The 18,556-nt window shown below is 39.8% G+C and overlaps 1 protein-coding gene across 9 annotated transcripts in view; it reads left to right on the top strand.

Annotated features, from left to right (window-relative positions):
• LOC122565310 (protein unc-13 homolog A) overlaps window positions 1–18,556 on the top strand; it is a 431,554-nt gene that overhangs the window by 408,595 nt on the left and 4,403 nt on the right. For all 9 annotated transcript variants that reach the window (XM_087976053.1, XM_087976052.1, XM_087976055.1 and 6 more), the window contains 2 exons: window positions 4,676–4,768; window positions 11,520–11,679. In XM_087976053.1, the coding sequence (XP_087832179.1) occupies window positions 4,676–4,768; window positions 11,520–11,679 (253 nt within the window). The remainder of the gene's footprint in view (window positions 1–4,675; window positions 4,769–11,519; window positions 11,680–18,556) is intronic.

Here is an 18,556-nt window from a genome sequence, read left to right as displayed (position 1 = left end):
TAATTGGAAACCTCCAGTTGCTTAGATGAATATAGATCCAACAATACCTAAGCTCAACACCATCCAGGACAAAGCAACCCAGCCTAACAGCAACCCATCCAATACCTTAAATATCCCTCCCTCTAATAATGTACTGTGGCATCTACAAGGTACATTGCAGCAACCCGGTAAGGCAGTAGCTTCCAAATCCATGACCTCTATCACCCGAAGGAACAAGGACAGTAGGTACTGGAAACACCACCACTTGCAAGTTTTCTTTCAAGTTGCTCATCATCCAGACTTGGAATATAAGGGTTGCTTCACTGTTGCTGATTCAAAATCCTGGAACTTTCTCCCTCAGCACATGAACAGCAACAGTTCAAGACAGTGGAGGCTGACCCTGATAGTGATACTCAAACACAAAACCACACTTTATTTACAGTAAAGCATAAAATATTTGAATTAATAACAAGCACATTATAATTACAGACTTAAGAAACTTTATATATTGAAATCTTTAAATGGTGGTTGCAACAGTTCAGATGGTCTTTCTCCAGTTTTGTAAATGTCCAAACATTAGTTTAAATTATAATTATTTTGTAAACACTCAATTCAGTTTTGACTAAACTGAACTAAATTACTAAATTTGGAAAATAAGTATATTTTCTAAATTCCTATTAAAACTAACAATCGAATAGAATTTGATCAAACAGAACAAAACTCCACTTACTGATCACCTCTTAATCATAATTCTTGAAGCTGTTAACTGCCTGTATTGTGTTGTTTTGACCTCAATTCACTTAATTGTATTTTGATAGAGCTTTATACATTAAAAAAGAGATTGGAATTAAGTTTGCCCAATATATGGAAGTGGAGTCTTGAATGATGCAGTCAAATGCAGCAAGACTATAGCGATATTTGAACTAACAGAAATGTGTTTGTATATGAGCTTTGCAGGAATGTCAACAAGGAGGTTTGAAACCAGCCACAAAAAGGTGTATGCAAGATATGTAGGTAGATAAACATCCAAAAGAGGATAAAGCAAGGCGGGGAGTGTAGTCAAGCGACCACCAGCCCAAAATTGGACATTCTTAATTGAACCACATCCGACAAAATTGGACCTGTCTGAAAATTGGCCACACTGGAAAAAAATAGCAGCCAGCAGTTATCAGCTTCAGAGAACAGTGGAAACCAAGGTCAAAGAGATTTCAAAAGTTTGAGGGGAACCAATTACATTCAGCCCAAGGGTTGTGTTTTGGAGAAGTATCATCAGACTTGCTAGCACCTTGATCTCCAGCCAATACCTTAGGATGTACAATCTATACTTCCCTGACATGGCAACAAGTGAAGTGTGTTGGCGCAACCTCATTGGATGCTTTGCAGTCCACTCATAACCGTACTGACCAAAGGCCACAGAACCTTCAGGAATATCTGGGGTGAAGGGAGATAAAAGCATGCACCTGGAAGCCACCCCCATCAGCCAAGACCTGCAGCAAGACTCAGGACAGAAAACCATACAGCAACCCAAGACCCAGGAGAAGATCCACCTTGACCTGCGAGACTCACCTTCATGGAAGAGAGCCAGCACTACATCAGAGAGGAAAGAGATTCCAATGGCCTAGCTCAAACGTGTGGATCATTGTGGTTAATATTATCTTTCAAACAGAGCTATATAAAGAGGAAATATTGTTGGAATTTGAACCACAAACTGAGTCCCTTTGTTCACCTCACCAATAAGCACTTGGATAATGTGTTTTTAATACATAAACTGGCTGAATTGTCCAAAACGTAGACAATAGGAGGAATTCAAGATCCTAAGGCTTAGGCAATTGAAAACACACTAATCAGTGGTGGAGTTTATGGAATAGAGAATGTGAAAAATACTAGAATCTGAATGTTGTCTCAAAAGGTTGTATGCTGAAGGAGGTTACAGAAAAAATGGAGAGAGACTGTAAAGGGGTTTGAAACTCACTATGAACATTTTAAAATCAAGGCACTGTTAGACCAGGAGTCAACCTAAGTCACTCTGCATTAGGGTGAAGCGTGATGTCAAGTACAATAAAGAGAGTTTATGTGTTAAGTTTATATAGGATGGAGACAGGAAGCCAGCCAAGAGAACATTCTAATAAAGTCTTGAGGTAGCAAAGACTGACCAACAGTTTCAGCAATAGATGAGTTGTACAGTGGAAATAGACAATGTTACAGAGATGTAAGTAGGCAATTTTGGTCATGGAGTGTTTGTGATCAGAAGTTCATCTTGCTATCACATCTAAGTTGCATAAGGTCCATCTTAATCTCAGTCCAGGGAGAGGGATGGAGTTGATGGTAGGGGAGAAAGTTTGTTGTAATATTCTGAAGATAATGACTTAATTATTCTCAATATTTAATCGGATACAATGTTTGTTCATCCAGGATTGGATGTCAGATAACCAGCGTAACCAATTAGAAAATGGAGGGGATGGGAGAGGTACTACTTAGGTAGGACTGGGTATCTGCAATGAAGATGTGGAACTGGTGGTTTCTGACTGTGAACTATTGTAGGTACCCTTGATACAGATTAATTGCTGTTAAGTTGAAAGGTCATCTTTGGATGCTGTTACAAGAAATGGAGGTTACACCTCAACCCAAGATACCATACCGCACAAATTTAATGGCTTTTAATTGACACTTCAGGGGAGATTAATAGAAATTTCCCAACTTCTAAACTGAAGTTTTTCCTTGTAAAAAGATAGTATTTCAACTGATTGTAAGATGATAACATTTCTCTGAGGAATTAATCATCAAAAGAAAGATGCTGGACATAAAAGTGAAGCAAAAATTTATTGGAGATAATCATGTTAGTATGCCATTGCTTACATGTCAAAAACATACTGTAATGTCTTCTTACACAATGTATAATCTTTTGTCCTAATTTGTAATGTGTTTAAAGGTCAAATGTCAATGATTTAAAAGTTGATCTTTACCAAATTTTGCAACTAACTTAGTGTTAGAATTTGTTAACCAGAGAGCAAAGAAGGGGCAAAAAAAAAAAAGCAATTTGTTCCAAGAATTAAGAAATAAAACTTTACAATAATTTCAAAGTCAACCGGTTAAGATAAAACTTTACTTGTTCCCAGTTCATTTTTAGTCTCCAATCTGAAGGAATTACAGACATAAAAAGTATTCTTAAACCCAGCTAAATATCAATAAGGTCACCTTATTTGACAATTGAAACGGATTTGGATGTTAATTAATTGAGGTTTTTTGCTAAAACATAGTAATGTAATAATGAACATGTTAACAAATTTTATGTAGAAATTTGCTTTCATTTATTTCATGCTTTTATGATGCAAAAATATTCAAATTTCTCCATAATTCAAATTATTTAGTGTTTATATTGGACATCTGGAAAAGTCAATCCACAATACTTGCTGCCAAACTGCTTGTGTTTTATTTTGAAAGTATAAAGTATGGTAGTAGCAAGTAAGTATAAATGTCCTTTCGAGAGATTGTAATGTGAATCTATGTAAAATGCATATTTAATTGAATAAAATTATAGAACAGCTGATCTATTAATTTGTTGAGTCTGCTAAATATCCATAGCATTAATAAGTGAATGTTTGGATAGAACATCCTATTAATAGTCCAAGTCAAAGATCACATGAACCAATCAATAATCTTGACTTAAAAGTTGCCATCAAGAAATGTGAAATGGTTTTCAGCATTGTCATTTGACCTTTGTAGATATCTTTGTCTTAAGTGCTGGCAGCCTATGAGTGTCTGAACTGTTTTTTCTGATAATATTCATTTGTCTAAATATGTTTGTTAGGTTAACTGCTATGTCTGTCTCTTATATGTATTCTCACTTCAGTTTCTTCTTCCTTTCATTTTCGCCTGCTGTCTGGCTTTGATTTCACAACTCAGTGCATGGTGGGAAGGGTATTAGGTTTACCCATAGCGAGGAGGTTTATCCTGAAAAGGGTACGTTTGAGCATAATGTTGCCACTAATGGCAGCATTAGATTGCCCGGGCTTGAAACAACTGTTCAGCTGATGTCAAAGTGGAACTTTCAAGAATCTAGTACTCAACCCCCAAATTGAGTAGTCCTGTGCATGTTTTTGCAGCATGCAGCTTCCTACAGAAAAATCAAAATACACAGTAGTGGGTTGCTTGTTACAATTGTGATAATAGATAACCTTTTCATTTGGCTAAAAGGAAATGTTTGCAAGAGCCTGAAATGGAATTGCCTCTGAAATAATATATTCAGTTTGTAAGGAGAAAGGAAAAAAAGTTGGAATATCTGCTGGGGAGCAGAAGCACTACCATGTCCTTAAAAATCTACTGGTTTAAGCACAACTTGGATTTATTGTCGAAGTTTAAAATAATTTTAACTGTAATTTGACTCCCAGCAAACTGAATTACTACGTTTGTCATGCAGATTCGAATGTAGACTGGTGTCTGTTTTTGTAATTGCATCAAACTCGGAGCAGAACCAGTGGCATTGATAATGGCTGAAAATTTGCTTGCACTGGGATAATTGGGGAGGAAAGGTATTTCAATTGGGATGAGTTTAAGCATGTGACTTATTGAACTGCCCTGTTACTAAATTAAGCCCTTTACTGGGGCTCACTTCGCATATAGTGAGTCTTGCACTGAATGCTGTGTAAAGTTGATCATCATTAAGTGGTCTTTAGATTTTAAATCTATTAATCCATAGGATCTGGTGTGGATGATCCAGTCGGAGAAGTGTCCATCCATGTGGAACTTTTCACTCATCCAGGAACCGGAGAACACAAAATCACAGTTAAAGGTTGGTTAGAATGAACTAACTGTAATATAATTTCACAATTTTTGAAAATAAAATTTATGGATATAAGATTAAAACCTGCATCCTCCAAATATCTTAACAAGTAGAATTACTATTTATGTAAAATCCAAGTATTATGGGAGTTGCTATTCAGAGTGAAATTAGAATCTTGTAGACTAATTAAATGAATACATACTGTATTGTGTGTTATGCCATTAACATGTTTGACAATACTTGCAGTCATTGTTGATTAGAGCTAGATTGTGGAAACTTATCTATTGTTTAGAGTACAGCTTTTTTCTGTTTGGATCTAAAATATCTGTCTGACAAAACTGCAACTGGAAAATCTTAGAACCCATCAGCTCTCCATGTGTTGAAGGCAGTATATCACTATGGTGCTGGGTTACTGCAAGAATTGTACTGTCTTGGTTATTTCCTCAGACTTTATGCAGGAAGAATATTTATGATAGCTGAGGTAAAAGTTTGAATCAATGAATAGCATATTGCAAGGAAGTAATCCGTAAAGAGACAGAAGTGAATTTCCTAGATAATAAAGCCAAAGATATAGGGATAATGCAGGAAATGGCACTGAGGGAGAAGATCTGCCATAATGAAGTTGAATAACAGAGAAACATTATGGGATTGAATTGGCTTACTCCTGCTTCTATTCCTATATTAAATGCGGATTTGTTTCACTTCTTGTTTAAACAAATCTGTGAACATCTGAAATAGCTATTTACTGGATTAGAGATTCTAAAAACCTTTGGCAAGTTTGGTGTATTGTGAAATCAAAATATAAGGTCACAAATGTCAACACTGCACAAATTACAGCTGGAAGATTTTCAATCACTAGTCAACCACATTGCTAAGATGTCACTTCAGCCATAAAACAGAAAGATAATTAAAAGTGACAAGCTGCATTGATCCACACTAGTCACAAAGGAATCAATAATGCCAGTAAAATCCAGCTGTAAGATTTACAGCGACCAATATTATACTTGGGCCCGGTTGTTGACTCAATTCTGGGAAACACCCAACAGTAGAGAATTATTTTTCTTTCTCTGTCCCCTGACTCATTTTCAGTCCACCAAGACAGACAAAGTTGGCTGGTATGAAGCCAAATTTAGCAAAAAGCCAATGGGAAGTTTCTCACAGTGAGCAAAAGGTGAGCTAGAGGTTGCAGTGTCATGAAATTCCACATAGATAATTGGTAGACAACTAAAATATTTTGGAAATCCATGATAATGAGAAAGTATATAAACTTAAGTCTCTGCATTTTTATGACTTTCTTCTATATTTGAAGCTGTAAGAGTTGCCAATTTTCACTTAGTTTAGCATGTTGTTGCTTCCCCATTGTTCCTCACATTTTCCCAATCTTTCTTCCCCCAGACTCAGCTGTTGCTAATAGACAGATTGTCCCAAGAAGCAGGCGCACCCACCTAATTATGGTTTGGAAATAAATAAATATTCTTTACCTGCTACACTTTCATAGCTTGAGTATTAGAGTGAATAAATTTAGTTGCAGGCTCCATAGTTGCTAATCAACTTAATGTAGGCCTTAAACCAAAAGTCTTTGAGACAGTGAATAATGAATATCCTTTTATTATAGACAATATTGCATACTTTAAGTAGACCAGGTAGTATTCATTATTTTATACTTAGAAATTCAGGTTGTAATTTTGTTTGCTGAGCTAGAAGGTTTGTTTTCAGACATTTCATCACTATGGTAGTATCATCATCAGTGAGCCTCCATTGAAGCACTGATGTTATGTCCCACTTTATATGTGTGTGTCTTGGTCTCTTAAGATGTGTGATATCATTTCCAGTTCTTTTTCTCAGAGGTTGGTTAAAGGAGTCCATATTGATGTGTTTATTGATGGAGTTCCGGTTTGAATGCCAGGCCTCCAGGAATTCCCGAGGGTGTCTCGGTTTACCCTTTCCCAGAATCGATGTGTCGTCCCAGTTGAAGTGGTGTCCTTCATCTCTGTGAGAATACTAGTGATAGTGGGTCATGTCTTTTGGTGGCTAGTTGGTGCTTGTCTATCCTGGTGGCTAGTTTTCTGAGACCAAGACACACAAATAGAAAGTGGGACAAAACACCAGTGCTTCACTGATGATGTTACCTAGCAGTGACAAAATGTCTGAAAACAAACCTTCCAGCTCAGTGAGCAAACTTATAATCTGAAACTCAACCTGAGCTACAAATCTTCTCAAAAATCACAAACTTAAAAATTCAGTTCAGATGTTAAGAAGAATCTGTCTAATTTAGATCAGAACTAGGAAAAGTTAGAGTTTAATTGGATTTGAACAAGGAGTGATCGATTACATCATTACCTTTTTCCAGATCTGGTAAAAGATCAATTGGCCTGAAATGTAAGCCGATGGCTTTTGATTTTTTTTTTAAAAAAGTGTGCAGATTAACATGCAAAGTAGCAGCTACAACACTACCCCATTGATGAGAGAGCTGACCAGATCATCTGCCTATTAACTCAATAAGTGCTTACATGCAGATGGAGGACAAGATTCATACATTATAAAGATGCCTCAACAATGGTGCACCAGGTCACCAGAATCTGCCAGCTAGAGTTTAGTAGCTTTTGGGTCCTAAGGATTGCCTATCAAGGCCTACTCAGAAGGAGATCCAGGAGTGAGAGGTTTATGTCCTTCTCATGGGAGTTGTGGGAGGAGTTAAAGTGGGATCAGAAGCAGGCCTCTTATGGAGGTCACCCTCTTGCCTATGATTATTCCCATAATTGCGCAGTTGGAATCCCTCCTACCCCATCTCAAAATTGATGGACAGGTCATCCTGGGGGTTTCCCACCTTTCTCCCATGCAAGGGAGGCAGGTAATTGCAGGACTGATGAGTTACAAGTACTTGCAGAGCCCTTAATTGAACACTCAAGTGCAAATCAAGAAAGTCACCCTGGATCTTCTCACCCACCATTAATTGCAGAGGCAGCAAGACAAACTTGCCCAATTACATCCCCCTCTTGCCATATGTCAGTACCTTCAATGTTGTGAAAATGCTGCCTGTGAATTCTGTTGATCTCCCCACAGGTGCTACATGACCTGCTGAATATTTCCAGCATTGTGTTTTTATAATGTAGGCTGCAATAGAAAAGATACAATATATAAGTATACAGTTAATCATCTTAAATGGCAGGTAATAGTCCAGGGAGCCACGAATGCTGTCCATGCCTTTTGGAAACAATTTTACTCAAAACATTTCAGTGATAAACTTTTGCAATGATTTGAGGGTCTTTTCTGCCTAACCGTACACTTCCAAAATACTGCTGGTATTAGTGATAAAGAAGGGATTAAATAGTCTAATTATCTCTTGATACAACAACACCGTGGACTAGTAGAAAAAGAATCTATTGCACTAAGGCACACCTGTGACCTCTGGAGCAAAATTTAACAAAACTCTGCGTGCTCTGAAATAAAGAGATGGTATTTAAATCTACGGTGTACAGGGTGCAAGCTTAGAGCTAGAACAAACAGTTATTATCTTTGGTTACCTGTGCCATGTGCTAGCGAGGCAAGGAATAGGGAGAGAGGAGTTGAATATGTGGCTACAGAGATGAGGCAGAGGGAGGGTTTTAGATAACCTGAATAATTGAGGCTCTTTCTGGGGAAGGTGGGCCCTCTATAAATGAGATGGTGCACACCTGAACCAGACAGGTACCAATATCCTGGGGGAAATTTACTAATGCTCTTCGGCAGAATTTAAATTAATTTAGCAGGGGGATGGGAACCTAAATTGTAGTTCCAGTGTCCAGGAGGTTGGGTAGTGAGGTCAAAAATGTGGTCTTAAGGCAAGCAGGAAGGTGGTTTAAAGTGTACTTCAAAGCCAGGAGCATCTGGAATAAAGGTGGGTGAACTTGCAGCATGGATTGGTACCTGGGACTTTGATGTGGCTATTTCGGAAATATGGATAGAGCAGGGACAGGAATGGTTGTTGCAGGTTCCAGGATTTAAATGTTTCAGTAAGAACAGAGAAGATGGTAAAAGAGGGGGAGGTGTGGCATTGTTAGTCAAGGACAGTATTATGGTGGCAGAAAGGATGTTTGAGGACTCGTCTACAGAGGTAGTATGGGCTAAGGTTAGAAACAGGAAAGGAGAGGTCACCCTTGTGGGAGTATATTATAGGTCCTAGAGTAGTTCCAGCGATGCAGAAGAAAGGATAGCAAAGATGATTCTGCATAGGAGCAAGAGTAACCGGGTAGCTGTTATGGATGACTTTAGCATTTCCATTCAATATTTGGAAAGTTATAGTTAGAGTACTTTAGATGGGTCAGTTTTTGTCCAATGCGTGCAGGAGTGTTTCCTGACAGTGTGTCGACAGGCCAACAAGGGGGCGAGGCCACATTAGATTTGGTACTGAGTAATGAAACTGGCCTGGTGTTAGATTTGGAGGTAGGTGAGCACTTTGGTGATAGTGACCACAATTTGTGTATGTTCACTTTAGCGATGGAAAGACATAGGGCAAGAGTTATAGCTGGGGGAAATGCAATGATGTAATTAGGCAGGATTTAGGATGCATAGGATGGGGAAGAAAACTACAGAGCTTGGACACAATTGAAACGTGGAACTTATTCAAGGAACAGCTACTGTGTCTCCTTGATAAGTACATACTTGTCAAGCAGGGAGAAAGTGGTCGAGCGAGGGGGCCATAGTTTACTAAAGAAGTTGAACGAGTTGTCAGAGGAAGGCGGCAGCTTATGTTAGGAGGAAATGTGAAGGCTCAGTTCGGGCACTTGTGTTACAAGCTAGCCAAGAAAGACCTAAAGAGAGAATTAAGAGGAGCCAGGAGAGGACATGAGAAGCTGTTGGCAGATAGGATCAAGGAAAACCCTAAAGCTTTCTGTAGGAATATCAGGAATAAAAGAATGACTAGAGTAAGATTAGGGCCAATCAAGGACAGTAGTAGGAAGTTGTGCATGGAGTCAGAGGAGATAGGAGAAGCACTAAATGAATATTTTTTGTCAGTATTCACATTGGAAAAAGACAATGGTGCGGAGGAGAATATGGAGATACAGGCTATAGATTAAATGGGATTGAGGTTCACAAGGAGGTGGTGTTAGCAATTCTGGAAAGTGTGGGGAAAAAAAAGTTCCCTGGGCCAGATGGGATTGGGAGGAGATTGCAGAACCTTCGGCTTTTGATCTTTATGTTGTCATAGTCTCCAGGGATAGTGCCAAAAGACTGGAGGATAGCAAATTACCCTGGTAACTATAGACCAGTGAGCTTTACTTCCAACATTTTCTACACAACCAAACAGTTTGAGATAGGATTTGTAAACATCTGGAAAGGAATTCATCGATTATGGATAGTCAACACTGTTTTGTGAAAGGTAGGTAGTGTCTCACAAACCTTGAGTTCTTTGAGGAGGTGACCAAACAGGTGGATGAGGGTAAAGAGGTTGATGTGGTGTATATGGATTTCAGTCGAAAGTGTGGTGCCAGAAAAGCACAGCCAGTCAGGCAGCATCCGAGGAAGAGAATCAAAGTTTTGAGCATAAGCCCTGCTTGACTGGCTGTGCTTTTTCGGCACCACACTCTCAACTGATTTCCAGCACCTGCAGTACTCACCTTCTCCTAGTATATGAATGTTTAGTAAGGCATTTGATAAGGTTCCCCACGGTAGGCTGTTGCACAAAATAGAGATGTGGGATTAAGGATGATTTAGCAGTTTGGATCAGAAATTGGCTAGCTGAAAGACGACAAAGGGTGGTGGTTGATGAGAAATGTTCATCCTGGAGTTCAGTTACTAGTGTTATATTGCAAGGATCTGTTTTGGGGCCACTGCTGTTTGTCATTTTTATAAATGACCTGAATGAGGGGGCAGAAGGATGGGTTAATTTGTGGATGACACTAATGTCAGTGGAGTTGTGGATAGTGCTGAAGGATGTTGCAGGTTACAGAAGGACAAAGGTAAGCTGCAAAGCTGGGCTGAGAGGTGGCAAATGAAGTTCAATGTGGAAAAGTGCGAGGTGATTCACTTTGGAGGGAGTAACAGGAATACAGAGTACTGGACTAATGGTAAGATTCTTGGTGGTGTAGATGAACAGAGATTTTGGTGTCCATGTACATAGATCCCTGAAAGTTGCCACCCAGGTTGATAGGGTTGTTAAGAAGGCATGCAGAGTCTTAGCTTTTATTGGTAGAGGAATTGAGTTTTGGAGCCACAAGGTGATGTTGCGGCTGTACAAAACTCTAGTATGTCCATACTTGGAGTATTGCATACAGTTCTGGTCACCGCATTATAGGAAGAATGTGGAAACTTTGGAAAGGGTTCAAAGGCAATTTACAAGGATGTTACCTGGTATGGAGCGAAGGGCTTATGAGGTTAGGCTGAGGGACTTGAGTCTGTTTTCGTTAGAGAGAAGAAGGTTGAGAGGTGACTTAGCCTCTGATTATCTTATGACTCTTAGATAGGAAAAAAGCTCTCACTATCCACCCTTGGATGGTGATAGCTAGCACAAGGGGACATAACTTTAAATTGAGGGGTGATAGATATAGGACAGATGTCAGATGTAGTTTATTTACTCAGAATAGTAGGGGCGTGGAATGGCTTGCCTGCAACAATAGTAGACTCACCAACTTTAAGGGTATTTAAATGTAATTGGATAAACATATGGATGAAAAAGGAATGGTGTAGTATAGATTGTTGTACTGACCTGAGGAATCATCAAGGGCCAAAGGACCTGTACTGCAATGTTCTATGCAAATCTTTGGTTTTCCTTTCTTTGTAGTTGTGGCTGCTAATGATCTAAAGTGGCAAACAACTGGCATCTTCCGTCCATTCGTTGAAGTTAATATGATTGGACCTCATCTTAGTGACAAGAAGAGGAGGTTTGCCACTAAATCCAAAAACAACAGCTGGGCTCCAAAATTCAATGAAACCTTTCAATTGTATGTATCCTTTCAATCTGTGTTGCAAAATGTTTGTTTAATACAATTTGATTGTTGCAAGTGCTATAATTGTTAAGTTGATGTCCATTACCTAAAAACAGAAAATCCATTGAACCAATTTGTGTATCATTGCATGTTGTTCTAATTAGTTAAGTAGCAGCCCAGTCCTAATTATGTATTATCACAATTCTCTGGGATTATCACATGTACAATCAAATAGTCCAGGTACACATTTTCACTTGATATAGGGAACAAAGAGAAAAAAATTGCACAGTAGTGGTGAAATTTAAAAGACAAATATAAACAGATTTAGAAATACATTTTTGAAACCAACATTCAAGTCAAACCTCTTGCTATTAGCATTTATCCTTCATACACCTATATAACCTACAGGTTAACCTTGATTGTAGTGTTTCACCTGACAAGCAATTAGGGGTTCAAACAAGGCAAAGAATTTGTTGTACCATTATGCAGACGGATTCGGCTTTAGAGAGGTTGTCCAGTGGACAAAAGTTTCTTGATACACTTTATGCTTATTACTCAGGCATACAATTTGTGACATGACCGTAAACAGCATGAGATCATTACAATATTGATGTCTCATTAGAAGGCTAGACTAGTCAATGGTTGGGATAAGCATTTGGGAACATGGGACTGGGATATCATAGCTATTACAGAAATAGCAGCTTAATGTGCAAGGAAGGATGAAGCAGGGTGACATTTTTGGTTACAGGTAACATTACAGCTGTACTTAGGGAGGATATTCCTTGCAGTACATCCAGTGAAGTTATTTGGGTGCAGCTGAGAAATTAGAAAGGGATGATCACCTTATTGGGATTGTACTATAGAACCCCAAGTAGTCAACGAGAAACTGAAGCACATTGTTCAGGACATCTTTGTTGATAAAAATGATAAGCTTGTAACAGTAGGGGCTTTAGACTTTCCATAGACTGGGACTGCTGTGGTGTAGAGGGCTTGGATGGAGAGGAATTGAAGTGTGTACAAGAAAACTCTCTTATTCAGTATGTAGGTGAACTTTCTAGAAAAGGAGCAAAACTTTATCTCCTCTTGGGAAATAAGACAGAACAAATGACTGAGGTGTCAGTAGGGAAGTACTTTGGGGCCAGTGACAATAATTCTATTAGTTTTAAAATAGTTATGAAAAAAGGATAGATCTGATCGAAAAGTTAAATTTCTAAATTGGAGCAAGGCCAATTTTGACAGTGTTAGGCAAGAACTTTCAAAAGCTGATTGGGAGAAGCTATTTGCAGTAAAGGGATGGTTGGAAAGTGGGAGGTCTTCAAAAATTAGATGAGGCGTTATGTTCCTGTTAATGTATAGGGCCAGGCTGGTAGGGTAGGGAATGCAGGAGGACTAGAGAAACTGAGGCTCTGGTCAAAAAAAAGGAGGCATATGGCAGATAAGTTGGTAAAGAAAAGCCAGAAACTATAGATCGGTGATCCTGCCATCAGGGGTGGGCATATTGGTGGAGAGGATTCTGAAGGATAGGATTTACATATATTAGGAAAGGCAAGGACTGATTAAGGAGAGTCAACACGGCTTTGTGCATGGGAAATAGTCTCACCAACTTAATTGAGTTTTTTGAAGAAGTGACGAAGAAAATTGATGAAGGCAGTGTGGTGGACATAGTCGATGTGGATTTCAGCAAGGCTTTTGACAAGGTTCCATGTGACAGACAAGTTAATAAGGTTAGATCACACAAAATCAAGGGACACCTAGCCATTTTGCTACAACATTGGCTTGAAGGTAGGAGACAGAGGGTGGTGGTGGAGAGTTGTTTTTCAGACTGGAGGCCTTTGACCAACAGTGTGCCACAAGGACCAGTGCTGAGTCCACTACTACTTGTCATTTATAAATGATTTGATGTGAACATAGGAGAAATGGTTATTAAGTTTGCAGATGACACCAAAATCGGTTGTATAGTAGACAGTGAAGGTGGTTATATTAGTACAACAGGACCTTGATCAGATGGGCCATTGGGCCAAGGAGTGGCAGATGGAGTTTATTTTAAATAAATGAAAGGTGCTGCACTTTGGCAGGATAATGGAGGGCAGGATTTATACACACAATGCTAGGTCCTGGGGAGTGTTGCTGAATTGACATTAGGCTATGGTTTCATAGTTACTTGAAGGTGGAGTCACAGGTAGACAGCATAGTGAAGGCAGCTTACCTTTATTGGTCAGTGTATTGAGTATAGAAGTTAGGATGTCATATTGCAGCTATACTGCACTCAGTTCTAGTCTCCCCACAGTAGGGAGGGTATTATTAAACTTGGAAGTGTGCAGAAAGATTTAAGGATGTTGGAGGATTGGAACTATAAGGCAAGGCTGAATAGGCTGGCGTTATTTTCCCTGGAGCATTGGAGGCTAAAGGGTGACCTTACAGAGAAGTTTATAAAATCATGAGGGGCATGGATAGGGTAAATACACAAGGACTTTTTCCCAAGGTAGGAGAGTACAAAACTAGAGGGCATTTGTTTAATGTGAGAGGGTAAAGATATAAAAAGGGACCTAACGGGCAACTTTTTCCACTCAGGGTGGTCTGTGTGTGTATGGAATGAACTACCAGAGAAAATGGTAGAGGCTGGTACAATTACAACAATTAAAAGGCACCTGGATGAGTACATGAATAGGAAGGGTTTAGGGGGATATGGCCAAATGCTGGCAAATGGTACTAGATTTATTTAGGATATCTGGTCAGCACAGACAAGGTGGACCAAAGTGCCTTTTTCCATGCTGTACAACTGACTTTCCATTGCAAGGTTAATCACACTCCTAATGTGTCCATGTCCCTCAATTGCAAATGATTTTTGCAATGATTTCCACTCTAATTTTAAGATATTTCTATTTTATATGCATTGTGGTTATAGCCGTGTTGCTAAAATGACTCCTATCTCCTTTAAGTCTGCACCACTCCGAATTAAGTTGACATTCGATGCTTTCGTTTTGAATTCTGAATCAAGTGTTACCTGACACCAACCTCCCAGTCTGCTATTTACCTGTATAAGTCTACGTAGGTGTCTTGTTTCTAATTTCGATACCTGTTCACAACCACACATTGCCATGGCTGCCATGGTCTCTGTTTCAGTCAGTACATTATTCTACAGCCTTACAACTCAATGTAAAAAGATTTCTCCAGTCTTAAATCATGCACAGTTGGTCTTAAATAAATGCCCCTTCATTTTACAGCCCTCATCACTGGAAACACTTCACTTCGATGTATACAGACCTAAGTCTATGTAAATTTTAAACCTATCAAATCATTCATAACCTTCCTGGTTTTAAAATTAAAAAGCCCCTATTTTGCAAGTCATAGCTATATTTCTTCACATCTGACAGTACTCCTAGGTGAATCTGCACTCTACCTCTCTATTGTATCAATTTAAAGTATGGATCTTAAAACTATATGCATATCTTCAATCATGGTCCTGATGAGAATATTAGATTCATCACTGCATTATGTCTTTTAAATTCAATACTTCACACCATAAAAGAAACTAGTACATTAATGTTTGGTAGCCTTTCATTGACATGCTGATTCAAACGTTTTGTCAGCCGAAACCACAAATCCTTCTCCTCAGCATCACGTTACTTTTTGTAATCCCAAAATGCATCATTTCACATTTAATTCTATTTTCTGCTTTATCTCTTCCCCCCCCCCCCCCCCAGTTTATCACATTAATATTTTGCTTTCATTTTCCTGCATCCCTCCCTTCCAGCCTACTTCTCAAACTTTTATTTTATCTGTTTGTGATATGTGGGCATTGCAGGCAAGACTAGCATTTATTGTTTCAATCCTCATTAAGCTGAAGGTAGTGGTAAGTCACCTTCTGAATTGCTACAGTCCTTGGGGTGTAAGTGCTGAGTGGTTTGCTAGGTCATTTCAAAGGCCAGTTGAGTCAAACACATTGTTGAGAGTTGGGGAGTTCACAGCAGGTTTAAAAATAAAGGCAAATTTCTTTCCCTGAGGGATAAGTAATGTACAGCTTGGAAACAGACCAGTCAAACTCATCCAAGCTGAACGGATATCCTAAACTGATCTAGTCCCATTTGCCAGCACAAACCACTCAATCCCACCAGGGGAACCTCGATTATCCGAACATTATGGGCAGGCACTATTTCGTTCGGATAATAGATTATTCGGTTAATTGATTAAAAACTCAGAGCCCCAGAGGAAAGGCATTTAAAGTCTGCTCCCTGTTCAGGAGACTGCAGAAGCACACAGCGCACGAGGCCCCGCACCCCCACTCCCAACACCTCCCCCCCCCTCTCCCAACACGAACATCGACTCCCACCCCGCCCCTTGCCCCCAACCCCATCCAACACTGCCCCCAACTGGACACCAACATGCAATTTTTTGACAGGTTCCACCTCTGCCTTGGAGAGTGGAGAGATTATCAGGGGTGGCAGGGTTGGGTACATCCCTATGTAAAACTCCAGGTAAAATGTGGGGGGGGGGGGGGGGGGGGCAGGCGGGCCGATAGTCATTTGGAGACAGTGCCCATTTAATCACTAAACAAAAGATGCGATTACTCTTGGAAACACGTCATTGATGCAATGTTTCTATCAGGACCTCAAGATCTCCTTCAGATAATCAGATTTTCAGATAATTGGTACTCTGATAATCTAGGTTCCTCTGTATCTCCTTTTTATTTGAATTCCACCTATACAGCTTCATTGGACGATCCCCCAGAAAATCCTTTGAGTACTGCTATGATGTGTTCCCTAATCAGAAACATCACTTCCTACCCTTTCTTGCCTCCCTCCCTATTCATCATATAGCATCTAAAGCCTGGAACATGGAGTTGCCAATCATGTCCCTCCCTCAACTATGTTGTTTCTATAATTGCTATGATATCCCAATCCCATGTTCACACACATGCCCTGAGTACATCTGCCTTACCTCTTGCATTGCAATAAATAAGTTACCTTGTTCTGACTTGCAATTGCCTGCCTTATTTAATTATCTTGTTTTTAACTTTCAAATCATTCTCATCTCTTTCCTCATTAGTTTAGGAACCCTATCCCCTTTCTCCCCCCCCCCCCCCCCCCCAAAGGAGCACCAGGATATTAGTCCCCTTCCAGTTCAGGTGAATCCTGCCCCTTTTGAACAGACCTGTATGAAAGAGCACAGTGATCCAAAAATCTGAATCCTTGCCCCTTGCATCATTTCCTCAACCACTGATTTATCTGCCCTGTCTGCCTATTTCTACATGGCACCAGCAGTGATCCAGAGATTATTACCTTGGAGTTACTGCTTTTTAACGTCCTACCTAACTGCCTATATCCACTCCACAAAGCTCTCTCACTACCTATATCATTCCTAGCAATGTGTAAAACAACTTCAGCTTCTCACTATCCCCTTTGACAATATGCTGCATTGCTCCAAGATGTCCTTGACCCTGGCACCAGAGGGTAATAATCCATCCTGAACAGGAGAGTCCCCTATAACCAATTGCTCATTTGAATCTTGACAAAATTAATTTGTGCCCAAGATCTGGTTGCTACTTAATTTTCCAACAATACCCAAAACAATATTTCTATTTGAAATGGACCACACGAGACTTCTGCACTATCTTCCTACCTCTCCTGACAGTCATCCATCTGCGTGTCTATACCTGCAGTGTGACCACATCAAGTTACTAACCATCATATCAGCTGCCTCTTCAGCCAATCCATATGGTGTGATATGAAACACATCCAAACATACCTCCTGCAGACAGAGTCTCCAGAACAGTCAACTGTTCCCTAATCCCCCACCATCTGACAGGAGAAGCATATCACTCTCCACTGACTGCCATATTTGCCCCCTTAAAAAGATTAGTTTACATAAACTTGCCTAATAGGAGCAACTGTTTGCTGGGGAACTGAAAGCCTATTATGGCCCCTAAAACAAACTGCGCTAAATATAATTTCTTCTCTTTGCATACTTAGAATTCTTAAAATCCAACACTTCATTTGAGTCACAGCAACCAAAAACAGCTTTCTTTCTGCCAAGTTTTTTGCCAACTCAACCTGTCTACCATCCTTACGAATTGCCTTCCCCTTTTGGAGCCACCTCCAGATTTGGCAAAAGTACATTCTTAATCTTACCTGCTTAATCCAATGCACCAACTTACAATGAGAGTATACATATGCATCAGACCTGAAGCCAACTCAAACATGTAATTATTGTCTGAAAAGTGGAGCGTCCATGAAACGGGATCATCTTATATACTACAATCTGCACTATGATTTTACTTTGAGTAACAAACACACTATTTCAATTCAACTTACAGACAAATAGAAATAGTTTGAGAGAGATTGTGGCTGTTCTTCAACAGCTTTCTCATTTCCCCAAAGCATCCCAGTCCCAAGCCTCCACTCAGCACCGCACTCCAGACCTGTCCATCACTCCCCCCTCTGACCTACCACCTTCATCCACCTATCGCTTTCTCAACCACCTTTCTCTTCTCCCTCTTTCCTCTCCCCACCCTGCTACCCCACCACCCTCCCATTTATCTCTCAGCCCCAGCCCAAAAGCCTCATTCCTGATGAAGGGCTTATGCCCAGAACATCAATTCTCCTGCTCCTTGGATGCTGCCTGACCTGCTGTGCTTTCCCAGCAACACACTCTTGACTGATCTCCAGCATCTGCAGTCCTCACTTTTTCTTGTTCTTCAACCTTGGTTGCATATTCTAACACTAATCAAATAGCTGTAGATCGCCTTTGTTGGCTATGGTCTGGGAAATTACAATACTGGTTTTGGAAAATGGTTTTTACAGTCAAATGCTAGCTTGCCACTAACCTTTCCCATTGTATCCAGGCTGGGGAGTGCTCCAAATAAATGCTGACTTGCCTGCACTAGCTGTGGGGT

This window comes from Chiloscyllium plagiosum, unplaced genomic scaffold (genome assembly GCF_037043375.1).
Source record: "Chiloscyllium plagiosum isolate Xiang-an unplaced genomic scaffold, Cpla_swu_hap1 HiC_scaffold_28, whole genome shotgun sequence".
Taxonomy (NCBI): Eukaryota; Metazoa; Chordata; class Chondrichthyes; order Orectolobiformes; family Hemiscylliidae; genus Chiloscyllium; species Chiloscyllium plagiosum.
This window is presented reverse-complemented; position numbering and strand designations above follow the sequence as displayed.